Raw genomic sequence first — 21,336 nt, 5'->3', positions numbered from 1 at the left:
TGACATGTAAAACAGCTGTAGCAGTCCTTATCCGAGTTACAACAACATGAAGTCATATTTAGATTGTAATAAGCACACTAGAACTTATGTTTTACACAATAGTTAGAAAAATGAAATTAGAGAGTGTTGTTAATTAATTATTTGCTGAAGCTAGAAAGGCAGTAAACAAGTATATATATAGTATTTCAAACTTTCATCTATTACTATAGTAAGTTTTGCTGTAGTTTCACAGTTTTATTAGTGTTATATTGAAATACTTTATGTTGTTGAATAATCTGCATTAGGGTGATATATATTTTGTAGTATGGCAATTTAAATCTATCTAATTATCAGTACCGTTTACAAGAATATAAAAGCTGTACTAAACCTATTTTTCATTACAATGACTCAATGAACTTTGTTACCGTGTAAGATTACACGACTTCGATAAGAACGGGATGTTGGACGGGCTGGAAATTTTGGCCGCTCTTAATCACGTGAATGACGATCCAATAGAAAACAAGAAAACTTCTGAAGAAGACAACGTCGACTCAGCTAATCCAGACGTCACAGTAGTCAACTTAAATTGGCAAAGGTTGTGGAACGCAAAGTTCGAAAGAGATTCTAGTACGTTCCCGCTTATTGTAGTAAAGTGAAGAACTACGTGTAAACAACAAATAGTTATTTATTTTCCAAGAAGTGATATAAACGATATTTATTATTTTAATAAGGTTTTCACAAAGCTATTTTATTAAAGTTCTACATAGTTAGAACTACACATAAGTTATTTTAGATATTGTACTTTGTAGTATTTTTTTGTTAAAACCCCAGTAAGTACGAAAATCCATTTATAGTCAATTTCATACAAATCTTAATGAAAAGATTTTAAAGTTTTCACATAGTTAAGAATATTTTTTAACTTATGCATATTTTAACTTATGCCTGATATTATCCAATATTTAAAAGCAAACACCGTGTTTAAATAACACAGGCCTGCGAATTTAAACTTCATAAAAGTTGTTTGGGTTTTAACAACGGATCTTCCATAATTCAGCTACCCAGATTTCGAAAATAATATTCTTTTTTTTTCTATCATGTAAGGATTTTTTACAAATCAGGAATATATAACTCTTACTTAGATCAAATTATTATTACGTTTACCACAATGAACATTTTTTTTTGTTATGTTTGTTAACAAAAATACACACAAACTGAAGAAAAGGGAATAACATTCATGCCAAATGAATATGCTTCCTCATTCTTCTTGACGTTTATGGTGAAATCTACGTCTTTTAGTCTCCAAATTACTTGTTGTGGTCTTTCTTTTATGTATTGCGTCATAACGTTTTGTGAAACTCTGTATGTGATGGAGAAAAATGGATATTTTCGGATTCAGGGTACAGGAATTACTGTAGAACATGTAAAATCATCGCAGGCCTGTGTAATTATCCCCTCTTCACAGTACTTTCGACTGTTTTTGTTGCTAAACACGAAGCTACATAATGGACTGTGTTCTGCTCGCTGCGGGCATCGAAACCCGATTTTTAGCGTTATAAACCCCAGATTTACTGTGAGTCACAATGGAACTTCAACAATCCAAAACTGTTTTATGGAATAGGAAAAACTGGTTAAGAATTCGAAATAAATTTAATTCCCAAAAATGATACATATAAGTAATCGCTGTTTTTTTTTTCTCTTTACATCAAATCAGCAGTGGCTATATTCTGACCAGCTGTAATCACCACCGACATGACTGTTGCTCGTAGAAGCTCCTAAAACATTATAAAATCGCTCGTTATATTTCCCTATCAACAGTTTGCTTTCTCTCGTCCAAATAGATTGTAATGATCTATGTGATCATTATAAATTAATCTATAAATGCTTATTTATTTCTAAGTTTCTTCATGTCGTGACCTACTAATTACCTCCGCCACCGAAGGTGATGGAAGTTATGCTTTCATCCCTGTGTATCAACAGGATTTCTCGAAAACGGCTGAATAGATTTTGACCCAACATAAAAATTATTAGTTTTTGAGGGTCAAAGGTCAAGGTCACTAAAATGCAAAAAAAAAAATCCCTATCTGTTAACATGGGGACCGATTTTTTAACAATATTTATGCTCTATAACCCAGTAAAAAAAAAGATCAGATTTTAATGAAACTTAGTGGACATACGTAGAATATTATCTCTCATTGTTCTGCCAAAAATGGTTTGTGTCCATTGATAACGACAGACATACGGATACCTTTTCGTATTTATTGAGGGCCAAATATGATCAACGCTGCGTGGCGAAGGTATGCGTCCTACTGAGTGCTTGTTTGTTTGTATTTAAGCACAAAACTACACAATGGGTTATCTGTGTTCTGCCCACCACGGATATCGAAACCTGGTTTCGTAGGTTTTAATATATATATATATATATATATATATATAAAGAGTAATATTATAAAGTCTTAAAACGACTTCCACTGGGTTTATGAGGATTCGTGTCCCATTAATGTAAAACATATGCTCCGCAATTTGGATCCGCTATAAATATGACAGTCAAATTCCACTCTTGGGTCAGATCAGAACAATCCAAGAGTTGGCGGTGGGTGCACTAGTCTATCATTTCAAAATTTGGACAGCTATGCACAGATAGCCATTCGTGTACTTTTCACAAAATTTTGATAAAAACAAACCATTGAATAAAAACGACAGCAAAAAAAAAAAAAATAGCAAAATTTTAAAGTAAATTAGTAATTCACGAACCCTGATATATTGACATTCATTTGTGAATATACAGCCCGGCATGGCCAGGTCCTCGACCTTTCAGCCGTGGGAGCGTTATGATGATCAATCCCACTATTCGTTGGTAAAAGAGTAGCCCAAGAGTTGGCGGTGGGTGGTGATGACTAGCTGCCTTCCCTCTAGTCTTACACTGCTACATTAGGGACGGCTAACGCAGATAGCCCTCGTGTAGCTTTGCGCGAAATTCAAACCAAACAAATTGTGAATATATATTAGCAAGTGAGCCAAGCGTAATGGCCAAGTTTGAGTAGTTAATGTACGAAACGTGAATAAAACAAATGTATCGGCATGGGCGCCCGCAGGAAGGAGCAAAAAAAAGGGGACATTTGCCCCCCTACATTTTACAAAAAAATTGCACGTATTGTGAGGTAAACTTAACATCGAAGTTAAACTAAAAATGTAAATTTCTGTTTAAGCACACATATTCTTTTAATCTGTTGACTTAAACTGACACCCCCCCGAAAATATTTCTGTGGGGTGCCCATGCGTTAAGGTAATGTAAATCCAAATCTAAGTTTGTAGTTGTCACTGATACAGAAACTTATTTTAACATATAATACATTTTTCTTTCTTTCCTTTACAACAGAATATATTGACAAAATTCTGAACGAGGACGACATCGATAAAGATGGTTTTCTGACGTACCTGGAATTCGCTATTGGCCGTCGTCGTGAGCAGCGAGAATCTGCTAAGTTATAACAGTAACAAAGACATTTTTAGTGTTAACTTACTTATGAAATCTTTGAATATTGGAAATCAATGTAAGTAATTTAAAGAGAATACTATAAAAAAGACTCGGAAATACCTTAGTATTATTATTTTTTAGTTTTAAATATTTTCATCACAATTATAATGATCGTATCCCTTGATAACTGTTCCTCGTGTTTCGTCTGATTTTGTTGAGTTACTTTTATTTAGAAAGAAAAAAGCAGACAGATATTCATCACTACAAGGATTTTACTCATTAAACGAGAACGTACGCATAAACCAGACAATCGAAATATATTTTTAGGGCAATAGAAGGACCGAACACGATTAAATTTGATTTCTTCAAAAAACAAAGGTGAATTATTTTTCCATATCATTGCTTGTATGTTTTTTGAAGTTAAGCACAAAGCTACACGCCCCCAGTGGCACAGCGGTATGTCTGCGGACTTACAACGCTAGAATCCGGGTTTCGATACCCGTGATGGGCAGAGCACAGATAGCCCATTGTGTAGCTTTGTGCTTAATTACAAACAAACAAACAAAGCTACACAATGGGCTATCTGTGCTCTGCCCAACACGGGTATCGAAACCCGGTTTCTAGCGTTGTAAGCTGCGCCACTGGGGGGCATCATCGCTTGTCTATTTAACCTTTACTTTTTAGTGAAGTATAATATATATATAAAATATTTTTTCCATGCTATACCTTCTATATGGGTTTTACCTTTTAATCGAGATAAACTGTTATCAGTTCATTCTATAATTCTAAACCGTGATTAAAATATATTATTACATATCTATATGAACGTATTAATTGTGATATAAAATAAGTATTAATATTATAACTCTTGTGTTTCCTTCCTCATTGCTGAGAGTAGGAGACCATAGTTTGTGACATCATAACCTTCTATAGGTTCCTGTTCCATGCCCTGTTGGGCTGTCATCCACGTGAGCGGCATCCTTTAATCTTCCCTTGCAGGTGATGTGGCCAAAATATTTCTGCTTTTATTGTCTAATGTCATAAACAAGTTGCCGTTACTGCCCCCAGCAATGATTCATTCGTCTGATAGGGTGGCCAGCTTGCTCTCAGTAGCCTCTAATAACCATACATATTAAAGGTTTCCAACGGTTTGATGTGCACCTTTTTAAGCATCCAACTATCTCAACCATAAATTGCAACCAGACAGACCATCGTTGTTTATTAATTTCACCTTAATGGTCTTGCCAGAAGTATGTGAGGGACCAGACAACCATCTTGCCATGCAGAAATATTTATTTTTACTCTCGTTTTTTCTGTCATGTTTTTACAACAACAAATAAGTGATAAACTGTTTTTAATGTTAATAACAATTTCTTTTCCCTTTGGGTTTGTGGAACAATTATTGTCCAAGTGAGATGATCCACAAAACAAGTATTTTGGAAAATATAATTGGTGAATGTAATAATACTGACTTTAAAGAAGCAAGAAACATACTATGGTACAATGAATAAAACAAGTATTTGTATTCAGGCCTGTAGTGTTTGAGAAAACACAATAGGAACTAAATGAAACTGGAGATAACTCTTTCACTGCCACACTTATAGATAAACAATTCTACCAGTGCCAGGTTTCTTTTTAGATACTCAATAAAAAAAGTACGTTTTAATGTTTATTACTTATACGAAACTGGAGAACTTTGAAATAGAGTACCTTTCTTCATGGTGATATCACAATTTTCAAAGTTACAACATAAGTTGTTTAATGTGTACTATATTTGTGCCCATGGTAGTGAAAGATTTAACTGAAATACTGAAGTCAAATTAGGAATGCAACTTTGGATTCAAGAGAAGACGAAGACATTCACAAGAAAGTTCTTCCAAGGACAACTAATTACTGAAGGAAAAGATAAAACAAAGACAGACCAAGGTACAATATTACCTCCAGTAGTTTTACCAAACACATAGATACAATTGTGATTTGCAAAATGTGTATCAGTAACTTACTGAATTAGCTTGGTGATCATCAACACCAATGAGATGAGCAACAACAGACATTTTTATAATTAACAGGCTTCACAGTTGATCTAAAAATTCTAATATAAACTATAATAAAGTATAGCTATGATATCAACGTATTGCAACTTGCATTCTTTTTCATTCCCCAGTGGGTGAGTAGTAAGTTTAGACTTGCAACATTAAAATTCAGAATTCAATTCCCCACAGTGAAAAGAGCACAGACGGCCTACTGTGTGGCTCTGCACACACACAAAAAAACTCGCACAATAACAATATTAGTTATTAAAATCTCATTACCAAGTTTTCCATATAATTTATTTATTCATATATATTTTCATCTTTTTATTGCACCCACTTTCAGAAAAACATTTTATAAAGCTAAAAACTTACTGTTTTTTCCCAAATATCTTACATTCTACTTCAACCTTAAAGTGTTTAATCTTCCAGGTTTTACACAAGTAAGGTTTCAGAAAACAAAAATATCGTAATAATATGTTTCTTATGTTACTCTGATGAACAGCTTTGGATCTAAACATGAGGAATTCTCAACCAAGATTGAATAACAAATACAATATTTTTGTGGTATTTATACAAGAAATAAAGATAAGTATGAAATGCCTAGTTCTGGTTTTATCACATAAAATATTGCAGGTTTGTTGTCTGAATTAATTCAATATATTTGTGGTGGTTGATTCACTATTCTTTAAATTTACTTGCTTTAGCTTGAAAAACAACTTTTTTCAGATAAAACCTAAAATTTCTCACAAAACATTTTATTGCCTCCAAGTAATAATACATGAAAAAATAATAATCTAGTTTAGCATTTTCTAGAAGCTTTCAATCTATGTTCTCAACTGTAGAGTTATCTTGGTAATTGAGTTCTGGGTCAGTTGAGGAGACTTTCTTTTTCCGTCTCTGTGGCTTCTTCTTCTTCTTTTCTTCTGTTCCAGAACTCAGTGTCTCAGCTAATTGAGTTATATGGTTTGCCTATATATCAAATTTTAAAAATTGAAAAAGCAATATACTTATTTATAGGCCTTAAACTTTGGAATAAAAACTTATTTTTATTGTTTTCAGTAATTAGAATTTTTTATTTTGAAAATCCCAAGCTCAACTAATTTTTTTCAATGTTGAGCATTTCTTGATTAATTTCTGACAAAATGGATATTAAACATTTTACAACCCATATGCTATTGTTGGGTTACAAATTAGTGGCCTATAGTTAAAGAACTACAATTTTAAACTAAGAAGTGTGTTTTGTATTTTGAATGATGTAGTTAACGACTCAAGCCAGAAAAATTCAATTAACTTTTATATTTATTTTTAGAATTAACATTAATTCCCCCCCAAAAATATTTATCTCTGAAATATTGTAGGCCTATAATTCTTGACTTTGCTCTCATGCACGGGACTCAAAATTCTGAATGCCTTTTATGAATTACTAAGCATTCATCACTTACCCATGATTCTCCACTTTCTCACCTTCCATGTGATTTATTGTGCATGCATCAGATCTTACCTAAGTTCTGCTTTATTATCATAATTTAGGGGTGCAGTCACCATGGAAACCTTGTACGCTCTAGTTGTGAGAGGTGGGTGGGTAGGAATTAATTGTGGGTATTCTGCCTGCAGTGTTTTTAGAAGTAACTACCTGTTTGAAATTAATGTTAGTTCTAAGAATTATATATTCAAATCAGGTAGTCTTACCTATGAAACAATGAAGGGCACAATACTCACAATGTCAAAGGAGGCAGGAACCAGTGAGAGTGAAAATGATACAGAAATAGTTATTTACGTCACACAGCGAGAAGATAATATAGACTACAATAAAGATGTAGTCAAGTGAAGACATGTTAGAATCCAGAACTAGAAATATTCAAAGGATTAGATTCCAAGGAAAATGAGTGAAATGTAACAACTTTATGCAAAGACTGGACTAAATGACATCAGAAATAAAGTATTATTCTCTGCAGGTTTTCATGATGTCCTTCAGTTCATACAAAGGGTTTCTTAGGGCAGTGATGTTTTATTGAACCTATGAAGCCATTGATGGGAACACAGGTAGTGGCATAAACAACTAAGAGAAATACTACGTCCTGCACCTGTTGTGGATGGTTTCCTAAAGAGCAGCTGAGTCAATATTATGATGAACAAACTCCAAGGCTGTAACACCTCTTCATCCATTGATAAAAAGACCAGTGAGTCAGGAAACGAACCAAATTAGTAGCCAATCAGGAAGAACCAAGGACAGTGCAATAGGAATATCAAAAATAAGATAAAAATAAATAATAAAATCTCCATTCTAGTTGGAGCGGTAACATCTCTGGAGAACAGGCATTTTGCCTCAAGTGTCTCTGATGCCACAGACACAGAAGTGTGAAAAGTACCCACTGTGTCATCATCATCCATAAGCTGGTACTCTCTGTCCATTTCCCGAGGGCAATATCCTCTCATAGAGCACCAGTACAGAGGGTGGAATTGTGTCTAGAGCAAACACAGACATGAATGAATATATGAGTCTTAAATGGATGAATCTAGATAAATAAAGAATCTCCCAAGAAAAGAACAGACCATATTTTTTATTCTTTTCTATGTGATCCCAAGCATTAAATAAGCATTGAACAGAGAATAACTTATCTGCAATGAATTTCATTTGGCTGGAGGAATAACCACAGATAACAAAATCCTGAAGCTGAAGAGACAGCAATGTGATGAAGGCAACATTGAAGAAAAGTATGTGGAGTCATCCACATGTTGGTCTGTGAAGTAACTTCTAAAGGGAAGCCAAAAACATTGCCAAATGGAGAATTTTCTACCATGTTCAAACACCTTCTGTTGATCATTAGTTAATTGTATGCATTTTGAAATTTTGACAATTGGATTTTCTTAGCTCTATAATGATATAAATCTTATTCATAAATAATGTTACTAAATGCATCTGATGGAGCAAATAGTTGTGCTACCCAATTTCAGAGAATAACAAAAACACAAATGGCGTACACTGAACTTATGCACATGAAAAAACTTGTCCAAGGGTAAAAGGATGGCACCCAAATTATTCTGATTGATAACCCCCGATAGACCACGAGTCTACCAAAAACAACCTTGTACATCCCCTAGTGCAAGGTCTTCCTGTTATTTGAGTGGTCTAGCAACTCTACGATAGACCAGCATTAGGAAGAGTTGAAGAAAAAAACAGGCATGTTATACTAAGTTCTTGTTTTCCACACAAATTTCTTTTACAATAGTAGTTCAAGTCAACAGATAGAGTGTTTTTATGTTCCATAAGTAAGTTATTCCATATTATTTACTTACTATTACTTTAATCAACAGTATTGGTTATACTGTTTAGTTTATTGAATGTTATTAATTGTTATTTTGGTTTATTATTATAATACTTTTATTATAAAGATTGCTTTGCATTGTTAGCTTAATAAATGTATTTAGAACTAACCGAAATCTCCAAACCTTGCAAAATATTATTGATATCACAGTAAAAAATGTTGTTAACAGCAAGGGTACCAAACTCTTAAAACAATACATTCTAATCTTTATAAGTAGAAACAAAATAATATTTAATTAGCTATACTGATTGCCATGTTGATTTTTAGTATTACTCTAAATAAATAGCTTGCCCTGATCAGAAGTCAAAGTTGACTTGAAACTTGTGAAACTGTAATAAGACAATCAACATACCTGTAACTCTTCAGTTTATAGTATTTACCTGAACATATACGTACATATGTAATCAAACTTATGAAAAATATAGTTAGTTGCATATTTCAAGCATAACATATTTTAAACACGTAATACATATTATTTACAATGTATATGAAAAACAAAACTTATCTCTCAAACACTGTGTTACTTTGCATACTTACCAAGGGTAAGCTTTTACGAACCAGTAGTTTTACATCATCTATTCCAACCATTGAACGTTTGGCATGTCTAGATAAGGTTTGGAAAATTTATTATATTAAATATCACTGTAGAAAAACATTTCTACTTTTGTGCTGATGTATGTATAGTAGCAAACAGATCTTTCATAAGCAACAGATGAAATCAAAATGAGCAAAAAATCTAATTTTCCTCATTATTATATGCAGTCTACCATACAATTATAGTAAGAATAGTTCCAATATATAAGATATAGCAATGAAAGTTATTAATTCAAGAAGGAGAAGAAAAAACTGACCATTTTGTTATAGGTTTTACACAAACCATACATACCTAATATTTAGGTTCACTGCAAGATTTCCTGTACAGTTATGACATATAACAATGATACTGACGTATGGGTATCACACGATAATATTTTAAATAAAACCAACATGTATGGTATTACAGATCAATGTTTTAATATATAACTGGCTTACAGAACAGAGCTTAAAGAAAAGCACAATTTATAATTATCTTTATAAATTATATCTTAGTTCAATATTGCTTCAACTACAATTAACAATAATGATTTAAATAAAAGTTTTCAAATTAAAAAATTAAAATGGCTCATTATGAGCCAACAGGTTATCTAAGTAATAATAGAAAATCATCAGCTAATTTGTTTTTGCAAACTGTTTGGAAAACGTAAAATATCTTTTAAATGTTAAAAATCTATATATTGAAGTACCTTATCCATTTTTTGTACATTTTTTTTCTTCTTTCACTTTTAGACAGTTCAAAATTGAATAACTTTTCATTGATTATAAAAAACAAGATGCCCTCATTTGAGGAAGGTTTTTTTGAAAACAGCTATCTTCTGTTTGTTAGTGACAAAGTTTTAGGCTTCCTGCTGAATCCTTCAGGTCTGGGGAGTTGTTTTCTCATTACAGGTTTTATAGCACTATGGAGCACTAATCCTAATTCACTAACATTGTGAAGTATTGGCTCTGGTGGAGAGCACCTTATTTTTACTGGTTTTTTTTCATTAGTTGATTTAAGTGGTGAGTTAATCCTACTTAATTCTCTTTGAAGTAAGTGGTTACATATTCTGGTAGTGCCTAGTCCCTCATCTTGGTTAAGACTCGGTCTTTTTATTTTATCCTTAAAGCTTCTTTACTTTCTCCTGGGTTTCCAGTGTTGTTCCTTGTCTAATACTTTGTGTCTTTCTCTTTTAATTTTCTATCTTGGGTTTTTTACAGTGCTTGACACTAGTTGGTTTTTAAGGTTACATGAGTCTTTTTGCATCTGCATATTCTTTGTTCTACCTCTTTTACTAATGCAAGTTTCTCCACAGCTGCAGGAAAATACAGTGCATCATCTATTTTTTGTATTTTAGGGTTGCTGAGTTGTTTAACAGGTGATGATATGCCTCCGAGAGTCTTGTTGTGAATTTTACTCTTGTGTTAAATTGTTTGAAGATCCTTCTAATTTTGTATCTTATGTTTGGTATAATATTTTCCAAATCTAACCAAGTTTCAGACTTATCTTTAAAACTAATATTATTGTGCTCTAAATCTTCTTTCCAAACTTCCTTTTGCCCTAGTTATGCAACCAATTTGTTCATTCCTAATTCCCCCAACTCCCTAACCACTATGCAAATTTAGTTTAAACTATCTAATAAAATTATTCCCCACATACTCTTCATTGTAAACGGCTTAAGAGGAGCTCATCTCTAGCATATAACTCACCCTTACCCTGAAAACTATCCCACAGGTCCAACAAACTCACCTGTTGCTCTACAAAACTTGCAAGCATATCCCCGATAATCTTCCATTTAAGCTCTGGATCCTGCTTATAATTCATTTCTACATCTAGCCCAATGCATCACTCCTAAAAGGTCACATTTCTATTTCTATCCCTAAATTTCTGCAGGAGTTATTGATACATTTTAAGGAACTCTTCCGGTTTAGCATAATTTCCAACATCATTTGCTTCTTCATGTTCTACAAAAAGTGTGTTCCTTCATACCCGCAACTAACCTGTCAACATGCTTCATACTACCCTTTCCTTTAACACCTGGTAAGCAAAATTCTAGACCCAGACTTTCTATGTTTCCCACTACAAATTATTATTTGCGTACTTAAAGAAAGAGTTTCACACTATGTAAACCACTGAATCATCTCATTCCTTGCTGCAAGCAGGCAAATGTTTAAACCTGTTACAGACTGGTTCCTTAAGTTAACTGTACCTCTTTTCATAGCCCTAAATTCTTTACTATTGTACACCCTTGTAAAGCGATCACCCTCATTACCATCCTCCTTCAAACCAGCCTTTACATTAAAACTAACTATGTCCTGTCTTGCTTCCTTGATGTCTGCTCCTAACCTGTTATTCCCCCCTTTTACACAGCAATTAATCTTTCCCAAAACTACATCTAATCTAATCTCACGTAAGTAAGATCTGTAAGTGAAGGGTAATGATACCTTTCTGAGCCTCCTCAAAATTGAAATCAAAGTTATTAAACCCACAATTCTCAAGCATAACCTAATACTGACATCTACTGTATTACATCCTATTAATTCTATCATGCTTATCTGTAGCTACAGTACCTCTAACCATATTAGTTTTGCTAAAATTAACTCTTTATTACTTTAGCAACTCAATATTTGTACATTTAGCTAAATTTAAGCTTTTAACAGCTTGTATTTTATATTTTTGATAAATTTAACACTGATAATATTAGTTACTAGTACTGCAACTACAGATAGACACCAGACCTTCTTGCATACATCTAATTTCTAATCTTAAATAATCTACTAAAGTATTTTACATTTTTAGCACCTACCAAATAATAATGAAAACAAATACAGTACCTAAAAACAATAAGAATAATGTCATAGTTTTAGGTTTCAAAAAAATTGCTTTTAACATTGTAGTATTTAAAAACAATAATCCTATTTAATCTAACTGGAACTATCAAAATACTATATATAGTTAAATTAATGATAAAGGTAATACTTATGCTAAAAATTAAGAGATTATTTTAAAAAAATACTACATCAATCTCCTTTTACACTTCTTCAGAGTTGTAGCTTCTAAACCGATCGTCTCAAAGAAAGGATAGAAACAATTTATAATACAATTACTTAACCATCCATTGCAGGTGAAGGTTATGTAAGTACATGTAATAATGAAGGCATTTTCTTAAAAAAAAGTTTTTGCACACTTCAAATACCACTAATGACTAATAAAATTTGTTTTCAGGCCTAAGCTGAAGTCCTAAAAATTGTTTCTATATTTCTCATGATATGGATTCAGTAATCTGTTTCAAACTAACATTTAATTAATACATATATATATTCTTTTTTGTATTTCAAACACATGTAAAGGTATCTAAACTCAATTGTAGTAACTGTTTGAATCTGATAATGTAAGGTTAAAGTTAAAAAGTATACCTCGGAAGTTATACCCTAGATTAATATATCAGATGTAAAATTATTATGCAACAACGTCCAAAACGTACTCTGCAACAAAGACAAAATTGTCCCATATAAAACCACATTATCTTACACCAATTTAAGTTAGTAAAAAGATTAAAAGATGATCTATTATTAAAAGGAGTCATAAACACAACTACACAGTTTTACCTTGCAAATAATTCTAAATCTTCTGCAAAAGATCCTATCTGTCTATATGTCAACTCTGATATGGTGGCAATAGACTGACGTGAAAATGTTTGGTGTTTTTCTTCACCTGTTTCTTCACAAATCTTGGCTACAGTGTAATGTACAGCTGCTTTCAAGTGCTAAGTAGGGAAAACCAAGTTCTAAGTTATTTTTATTGTACAGTGCACCTATATTTTCAAGTTGTATATGGTTCACTTAATTGTAGCATTAATAACAAAATAACATCATCCACGTAACTTGTATTATACACATACAACTAAATGAAAAATTATAGTGAAAACCTTGACTTATACTAGGATGAAACATAATTAAATTCATACAAATTCCTGCACTGAAGAAAAAAATGACAAAGCTTATGAGCTTTTTTCTCTTTACTTGGTACATGTACAATCTATAAAAAGTTTTGAAAAATCCAGCAATATCATGGACAATATACATGTCAATCATTATTTTTCATTTACACATTTATAACTTTAATGAAAAGTCAAAACTAACTGTTTGTTTTTCAATCATAAATATTCACCCAAACACCTTGAAAGTATTAAAACATTGAGGAACTAAAGGTCTCTTGTTTCAGGAGTTCAAAATCATTATGATAAGTGATTTGAAATGCTTCAACATTTACTGAAAAACCACAGTCAAAGATAATATTGGTTTAAAAAAAGTTTCTAAAATCAAATTAAGGAGAAAACATTGTTCTGTAAGTATATAAACTGTTTTATAAAGTTTTTACTAATGGATGAGTATAGAATTCCAAAAGTGATCTTTGTTTTTTAAATGACAAATATTTCTTTTTTTTCTATTTATGTGTGAAAAAAAATAACTTTAAAAAAAAGAATGGAAAATATCTAGAACATAAAACTACTAGCCATGATGAAACTTATCATAAAACTACTAGCCATGATGAAACTTATCATAAAATTACTAGCCAATTACTAATAAAATAAGGTCTTTAATTAATTTTTCAGAAATATTTTGACATATGGAAAATTTCCAATAGTTGATGACATGATCCCTAAAAGAGGATCCTGGAAATTGCAAGCCTATTAGTTTGACTTATCTTGATAGCAAATGGGTAGAAGTTTTTGTTAAGAGTAATTTAGTTTCAATGAATCATCTTTTCCTGTACTCAATGGGGAGAATAGTAGAACTAGGAGATGCAAATATAAATTTTGGCAGGGTAGGAGTCACTTTCATCTAAGATAGTTTTATATTTCTGATGAGGTGGTTGGCCTTTGGAATGGGTTGCCTTCAGAATGCAGTTAATTTAAAGGAGTTTAAGGAAAAGTGTGATAAATACTTGAATGATAAGGGCCAGATTTTATTTAGCATTTACTTAAGTGAATGGGACAATATAAAAGAACCAACAGCTCCTTCTTATCTTTACATTTCATTTTATACTAAAATGCTGTAATTCTGTTAAAAAATGTTTCTTTTATTCAAAACAAGTTTAACAATCTTACAAAGTAGGCCAGAATATGGAAAATGAGTGTTAGTATTGAGCAGTAAAGTTTACCACTGAGGTGTAAAAAGGTTTGTGACATCGTAAAAAGATAAGTCTTTTGGGTGTTATTATTAATAAAACTCCTAAAGCCACCTGGTGAATGTTTTGTTTTTTTTGCAATAATTAAAGTTCATGACTCATTTAAGAAATTTTGAGTTTACAGAATTGGGAAATGTAACCTTGAGTAATACCAATTAAGTTTAACTTGGTTTTATATGAAATTTTAGTCCCCCATTATTACGGAAAAGACATTACCATACATGACAAGAGACCATTTGGTCCTTGAAGGCTCTCCATGCACACCCATCCTTAAGGAAAGTAAAAACTGAAACCCACATTCTATTTGTCATAAAATCCCAGATTCCCCTCCCCCTCTTATAGTCTTGCAAAGTGCTGGCTTCCACTACTGTCAATAGCAACTTAATTCATAAGTCAATCATCCTGTTAATAAAATAAAATAATTTCAATTGTAGCCTAACTTGCCTTTTTGAAATCTTAAATTTGTGTCCACTCATCCTACTGTCTTCAGAATATAGCAAAGATGCCTTTACCCTATCAATTCCCTGGATAAGCTTGTAAACTCTAAACTCCATAATATCATTTTTTCCCTTCTATCCTTATAAGATAACCCTTCTGTTCCCAGAATTATTCTAGTAGCTCTATTGTAGTTAGATTTTTCCAAAAAACTTAGCTAAGAAATTCACATTGGTAGGAGTTATGAAAAGACTAGTTAATTAAAATTTATGGTAGTTGGATAGGAGAAACCAAAAAATTGTTATTAATGGAGCCAGTCAATCTGTACCCACTAATGCAATGCCTCAGTGATCAATGCTTGCAGGAACCTTTGTTTTTTCTTACTTACATTGACATTGATAGGGGCATAATTAGTAAAGTTTGTTGATGTCATTAGACTCTTGGGTATTTTTAGCTGCATTGTGGACATCGATCTATTACAAAATGATTTGGCTAAATTTCTCTGATAAATTTTTGGCAAATAAACTTTAATTACAGAAAGTGCAACATATTTGGAAGAGGATTACCAGGATGATTTCCAAGGACTGAAGAGTTATCTTATGGGACTAGTTAAAGATACTTTATCCTGAAAAAAAAAGGGGTATGTGCAGTTATTTTATTAAATATTATATAATCCACTCAATATGATGAAGAACTCTGATGTTTTTTTTGCTGTATTTTGAAAAAAAATATATATATATTTATGACTTTTGTGCAATTAAAGTTTATGAAAAAGGTGACATAATGTATTCTCTTTTCCCATGAACAAAAGATTTGAAAAAGACAGGCAAAGCTTCAGTTGTTGTCAGTGATGGGGCCAGCATTTTACAAGTTTAAAAAAAAAGAGGATTTAACAAGGGTGTGTTATTGTAAGTTTGTACTTTTCATAAGAATGGGTGTAAAAGAACACATCTTGAAGGAGGAAATGGTACCTCATTGTTTGTATTTTATATAACAAAAGAGTGGTTCACTCATTAGATCTATTATAATATCAAGGTTTTTTTTGGTTCCAACTTCAGTTTATGAACACTGTCAACACAGCTCATTGCTGTAGACACTGGGCAGGAATTTTACACTAATAATTAATTTGGTAAATTAAAGCAATACTGAACATGTTACTCTGCTGAATGTTAGATGTTGCAGGAACTAACTAGCACTCAGTTATATTGCCATGAATAATGATTACCAAAACTTAGGCTAAGTTCCAGTAATTGCTGGGATCAGTATCACTGATTCAGTGTCTGTTTCAACTTTCGTGTATTGTATTCACGTTTCTGTCAATAATTTGCAACAAATAAAAGAACCCAAGTCTGATTTCCCATGAAAGTTTAAGCCTATGGGCTATACATAAAAATAAATAAGGGTGAACGTCAATATTTGTTCCTATAAGTATAAGCTGTAATGCTATTTGTATTACCATTCTGCTTTAGTCATAGTCGTACACATACATAACCAGAGATTCCAAACTCTAAAGACAGCATAATACCTTTTTTAGTAATAAAACTAATAGTAATATTAATAATACTGTTATTATTCGTAATAGTATTATAAGTTAGTTACTATTTGAGTATTTCTAAGCGTCTTGTAAAATGACGATAATCAAGGAGAGCGATAAATCAAAGCTTAGCTTATTTGAAAATAACTGTATTCATGATATAACCTGAACGTGGGTTAACGTTTCAAGATCATCACTGGCATTTTGATCATCCATAATTCATCATATTTTTATTATACTGAACCCTATCTTTTAGTCTTCGCTTCGATCATCACGGGATTTAGATTACTTTATGGTCAAACGTTATACAAATTGAAAACATCCGCGAATTAGTTTAATAAATTTTCCAATAGAGGGTAGGATCCTTCCTCGCTGATACAAATGTATTTAGCTCGCCTCGACTTTAGATAAAACGGGAAAACTGTCAAAAATTTATATTAATGACATACAATAACAGTTCCTTGATTAGTAATAGTATTAATTTGAATCTTCCTCTTTCTATTTTTATAAACGACATAGAAAAATGCTCGAATACCATGAAAACTATAAAAAGTTTAGATAATGTTAGTAATGTTTTTATTATCACTCAACAGTGATATAATATTATACACAGCGCTGCGACTTCAATCTCACTTTATGCCCCCCAGTGGCACAGCGGAATGTCTACGGACTTACAACGCTAGAATCCGGATTTCGATACCCGTGGTGGGCCGAGCACATATAGCCCATTGTGTAGCTTTGTTCTTAATTACAAACAAACAAATCAATCTCACTTTATAGTTAAAATGTGAATTAACCTCCCCCTTCTATTCATTAGAATCATGAAGCCGCCTGAAATAAAATTTCAGAAGATATTTAAAAAAAAAATGGAGAAGAAGAGTGAAGAATTAAAGTGAAACAACTCAAAAAGCTACGTTATACTTGTATTATATTGTTGTAAGCTATATTTTGATATTTTAATTAAATGTTTGTATGCTAGAAGGGGCATGTCATTATCTAATGAAATTCCATGAAAGTTAAGAAAGAAATTGAGAGGGTATGAAACCTACACGAAAAAAAAAAAGATATCCAAAGAAGTTTATTAATTGGGAATAAAAGGAAGAAGGCCACTTGGAAAACCTCAGATGAGATAGGTAGAAGGAATACAAGGAAAGATGCTCTTGAAATGAGAAGTTGAAGAGCATGCTACATTTGAAGATAGGGTAGTGTGGAGAAGACTGATAGGCACAGCAATGGACAAGACTCAGCCCTAACTGATGTTGGTGAGTTGAAATGGCGCATATATCTAGAAATGTTATGAAAATTCAAGACCATTGTAGAAAGTTCGTGTAGAATGTAGAAATTATAGTACAGTATAAATACCAGTCTCAGCGAATTATTAGTTCATGAATTAATGAGTAATCAGTGAAGGATTCAGTTCAATATCAGTTCGTGAGTTAAAGAGTGAGAATTATTGTGTCTATTCAGTTAGTCAGTGGGTTAGCTACCGTGTTTGTTATCAATTGATTAGAGGAAGCGCTGCAAATAAGTTTATTTGTGAATTAGGCTTTCATTAGTTTCGGAGTTTGTATTGGAACGTTGTGAAGGTCCACAGATGAACGTAGCCTGTAACAAATGTTGTTGAGGAAATATGTTATGGTTACATAGATTGGATTTAACAATATATATACGAAGTAATCCAAAAAAAAGCTGTCCAAAGGTAAAAAACATTACAACAATATTGTTACGTCTCTGGTCGTTAGTTAATTTTCCGTAAAAATTCTTTCCGAAGAAACTTTAGCGATACAAGTTCTTTCTTAAGTAAAACTGGTTTATTCTCTCTGAATACAACTTTGCAATACACTTAATTTCCACAGTCGCGCTATAACAAACGCTATAATTCACAACGAACGTCTCACGTACTCGACTCAACAATACTCTCTCTCTGTCCGCAGTTCAATTACACGTCGCGTCTTGACCGTCTTATATATATCCAAGACTACCGCATATCTAGTAGGCTCTCGAGCATTCAGGAAGGGACGTGAACGTTCGAGAAGTGCATGACGTGTTACTAGAGTCACGTGACCTCCGCTGTCGTAACACTATGTTGTTGTTGGGCTTAGGATTCTTCTACAGTAGGTGTCTGTGACTTGTTAGCGATGAATAAACAGCACGCACTTCACTTGTTTTCAAAATAATATATATGCTCAGAATAAGTTAACGTATGTACAATAAATTCTTCAACACTATAGATATTATGAATATATCATAAATACTATATATGTACTCCTTCTTGTCAAATATTCACTTAGGCCTATTCAATTACTTTAGAATTTCAGTTGACAACTATCTTCTATATTTCTATCGCACTATTACTCTTTGTGATTCACTTACAATTGTGGCGCGAGTTACCGTAAACGTTTGGTCTTATTTCTCTTGAAGATCCGCTGTTCCTTTTGTTGAAGTCCACTCAGGCTGATGCAATTATTTTAGAACCACGCTTTGATGGAATAAAATTATTTTTCTCGTCTTCTTTTCTACTCTTTATTTCACTTTAACATATTAAACGTTATGCCTATCACATATACGGTACTTAACTTCACACCAACTTTATTCTCTTTCGCTATTATCTGTCTGTTGCTTCCCGCTCGTCTCACGCTATTTATATCATTATCACTTACTCATCTGCCCGCCTTCTATATTATCGACGTCAATGAATTATTAACAAAACTTCCTATATTCGTCTGCTTTTAACTCTTATTATAAGAAAAAGTAAACAATAACAAAACATTCACTCACAAAACTAAATTAATCAATACTATCTGAACCAAACAGTCTTTTATATCATGACAACAAGTTACTTCCATGACGTATCTGTTCAACTATCACATACTTTGTGCAGCTGGAGAATGAAACTGGTATTCATGCTGTCCCATACAAAGACATATCTCTCAAGTCGCTGGATTCAACATCTATGTATTTCTATATTATTGGACTATTAAAACATCTTCATGTCTTAGATGGCTTACGGAAAGCAATCAGAGAAAAGAGTGTGATTTGCACGTTACAGCCTTACAATGGAGCATATTGCTGAAAAATTGTCAAGATCAAGATGTAGAATTGTTAAATAGAGCATAACCAGAGGTGGTGACATAGATTGTAATGATATAGTGAGGTTCCAAAACATTTTAATATAATATAACATACTCAAAGTCTGTATTTTCATTTGTACGGATAAAATTAATTTGAAATCACTTATACCTGCGCATATTTAAATTCTTGCAGTGTCGTTTCAAGGCATATAGGGCCAAAGCTTTTGAACTCCAATTTCAAGTGGTTGAGAATGGTGACCCATTCCCCCTGAGCGATATGCCAGTCTAATACAAGTTGATACAAGTGAGGAAAAGTGTCTTGCTCAAGAACACACAGCAGACGCAGGTCAGCCTCAAACTCGAAACCATCTGAATGTGAGTCCAAAGCACAAAACCACTGAGTCAACCTCAGTGGTTACAATTAACACATCAATCACTGTTCAATTGGCTAGCTAACAGTTCAATAATTTATTGCACTTAACAATACATCAGTGGTTCTGATTAGGACTGATGATGTGGTATTCTTATGTAAAAAGTTACATTCAGATAAGCTACAACCTCATCAACTAAAAAATGCTAAGATCTAACTGGCAGTGAGCAATTGATGTCTAAAGAATGAAGACTGGATAATTTTAATGTCGGACTTGACGCATGTTGGTGTAGTACAAGAATGGAAAAAAAGTCATACACATCAATATAGTTAAACTTGAAATAATAATGTTTATTTCACTGACTTTTTTTTGTATTAGTTAATTCAACAGTAGAACTGGAATTTACTGTGTGCAAAAAAAAAAATTATGGTGACCAGGACAAGTCTATTTCAAATCAAAGATTCAAGCAAACACATCACAACAGCGAACAAAGAAATATTGATATTAACTGATCATACACAATTGCAAAATGACCACTCTGTATTCCCCTAGACAGTTTGGGCTAGCAACATGTGAAGGTGACCTTCTACTAATTTCCAGCCAAACAACACCGTATGAGCCCAGATACATATATATATATATATATATATATTTTAAAGTTGGTGACACGGGCATCTTCAGAATTTATTCCAGGTTGAGGTAAGCATAGGTCATTACCTTAAAGTTTAGGCGCGATGCTCTGGCTGATTATGGCTTATTCATGTGAATCTAATAACATCTTTTATATTTAAATAGTTCATGGGAGCAAATGCTCCATCCTGCGGATGCCCATGGTTGGTGCTTTCTGTAAAAAAAAAAGTTTTCATCTTAAGGCACAGGTTTACAACAGTTAAGACCAAACTATTACAGAGAAACAAAACCTGGAAGTATTACAACAAATTTGAATATTACAGGAATAAAATTATAGAACTGCTAGCACTAATGATAATAATTGCTACCACAACAGTAAATATCACAGGGCTTCAACAGAGTACCACAAGCAACAAATGCTGTGTGATCAGTACTTGGAAATAAGTTTTCCATGACTTTCACAAACTTTGATTTAACTATAAAACGCGTGATCCATAAGCAACTATTTTCACGATGAAAACCATGAAACTATGTAAATTTATTAATGTGTCACGCTAATATTGAAATAAAAGAGTTGTTACACAATGGCACAAAAAAAAAAGGAAAGGAAGAAAGAACTTAATAAATGCATGTTTAATTTCATTACACAATAACCATGTCAGGAAAGGCATCTAGTTGACAGCATCTATTATCTGCAGTGACTATTTTTAACCAAGTA

At 32.6% G+C, this 21,336-nt stretch overlaps 2 protein-coding genes across 2 annotated transcripts; one reads left to right on the top strand and one right to left on the bottom strand.

The window, feature by feature from the left end:
* Window positions 1–376: 376 nt before the first annotated feature.
* LOC111087625 lies at window positions 377–3,573 on the top strand. Its single transcript, XM_022394908.1, has 2 exons — window positions 377–606; window positions 3,356–3,573. The coding sequence occupies exons 1-2, from the start codon at window positions 438–440 to the stop codon at window positions 3,466–3,468; spliced, it is 282 nt and encodes a 93-aa protein (XP_022250616.1). The 5' UTR covers window positions 377–437; the 3' UTR covers window positions 3,469–3,573.
* Window positions 3,574–6,221: 2,648 nt separating this feature from the next.
* LOC106466845 (centromere protein S-like) lies at window positions 6,222–16,961 on the bottom strand. The gene is made up of 4 exons (XM_013927148.2): window positions 16,712–16,961; window positions 12,996–13,153; window positions 9,351–9,417; window positions 6,222–6,456 (listed from the first exon to the last, which is right to left on the bottom strand). The coding sequence occupies exons 1-4, from the start codon at window positions 16,760–16,762 to the stop codon at window positions 6,307–6,309; spliced, it is 426 nt and encodes a 141-aa protein (XP_013782602.1). The 5' UTR covers window positions 16,763–16,961; the 3' UTR covers window positions 6,222–6,306.
* Between the last annotated feature and the right edge of the window lie 4,375 nt (window positions 16,962–21,336).

The sequence above is a fragment of the Limulus polyphemus genome, unplaced genomic scaffold (assembly GCF_000517525.1).
Source record: "Limulus polyphemus unplaced genomic scaffold, Limulus_polyphemus-2.1.2 Scaffold2395, whole genome shotgun sequence".
NCBI classification, from domain to species: Eukaryota; Metazoa; Arthropoda; class Merostomata; order Xiphosura; family Limulidae; genus Limulus; species Limulus polyphemus.
The sequence above is the reverse complement of the archived record's forward strand: the minus strand, read 5'-3'. Positions and strand labels throughout refer to the sequence as shown.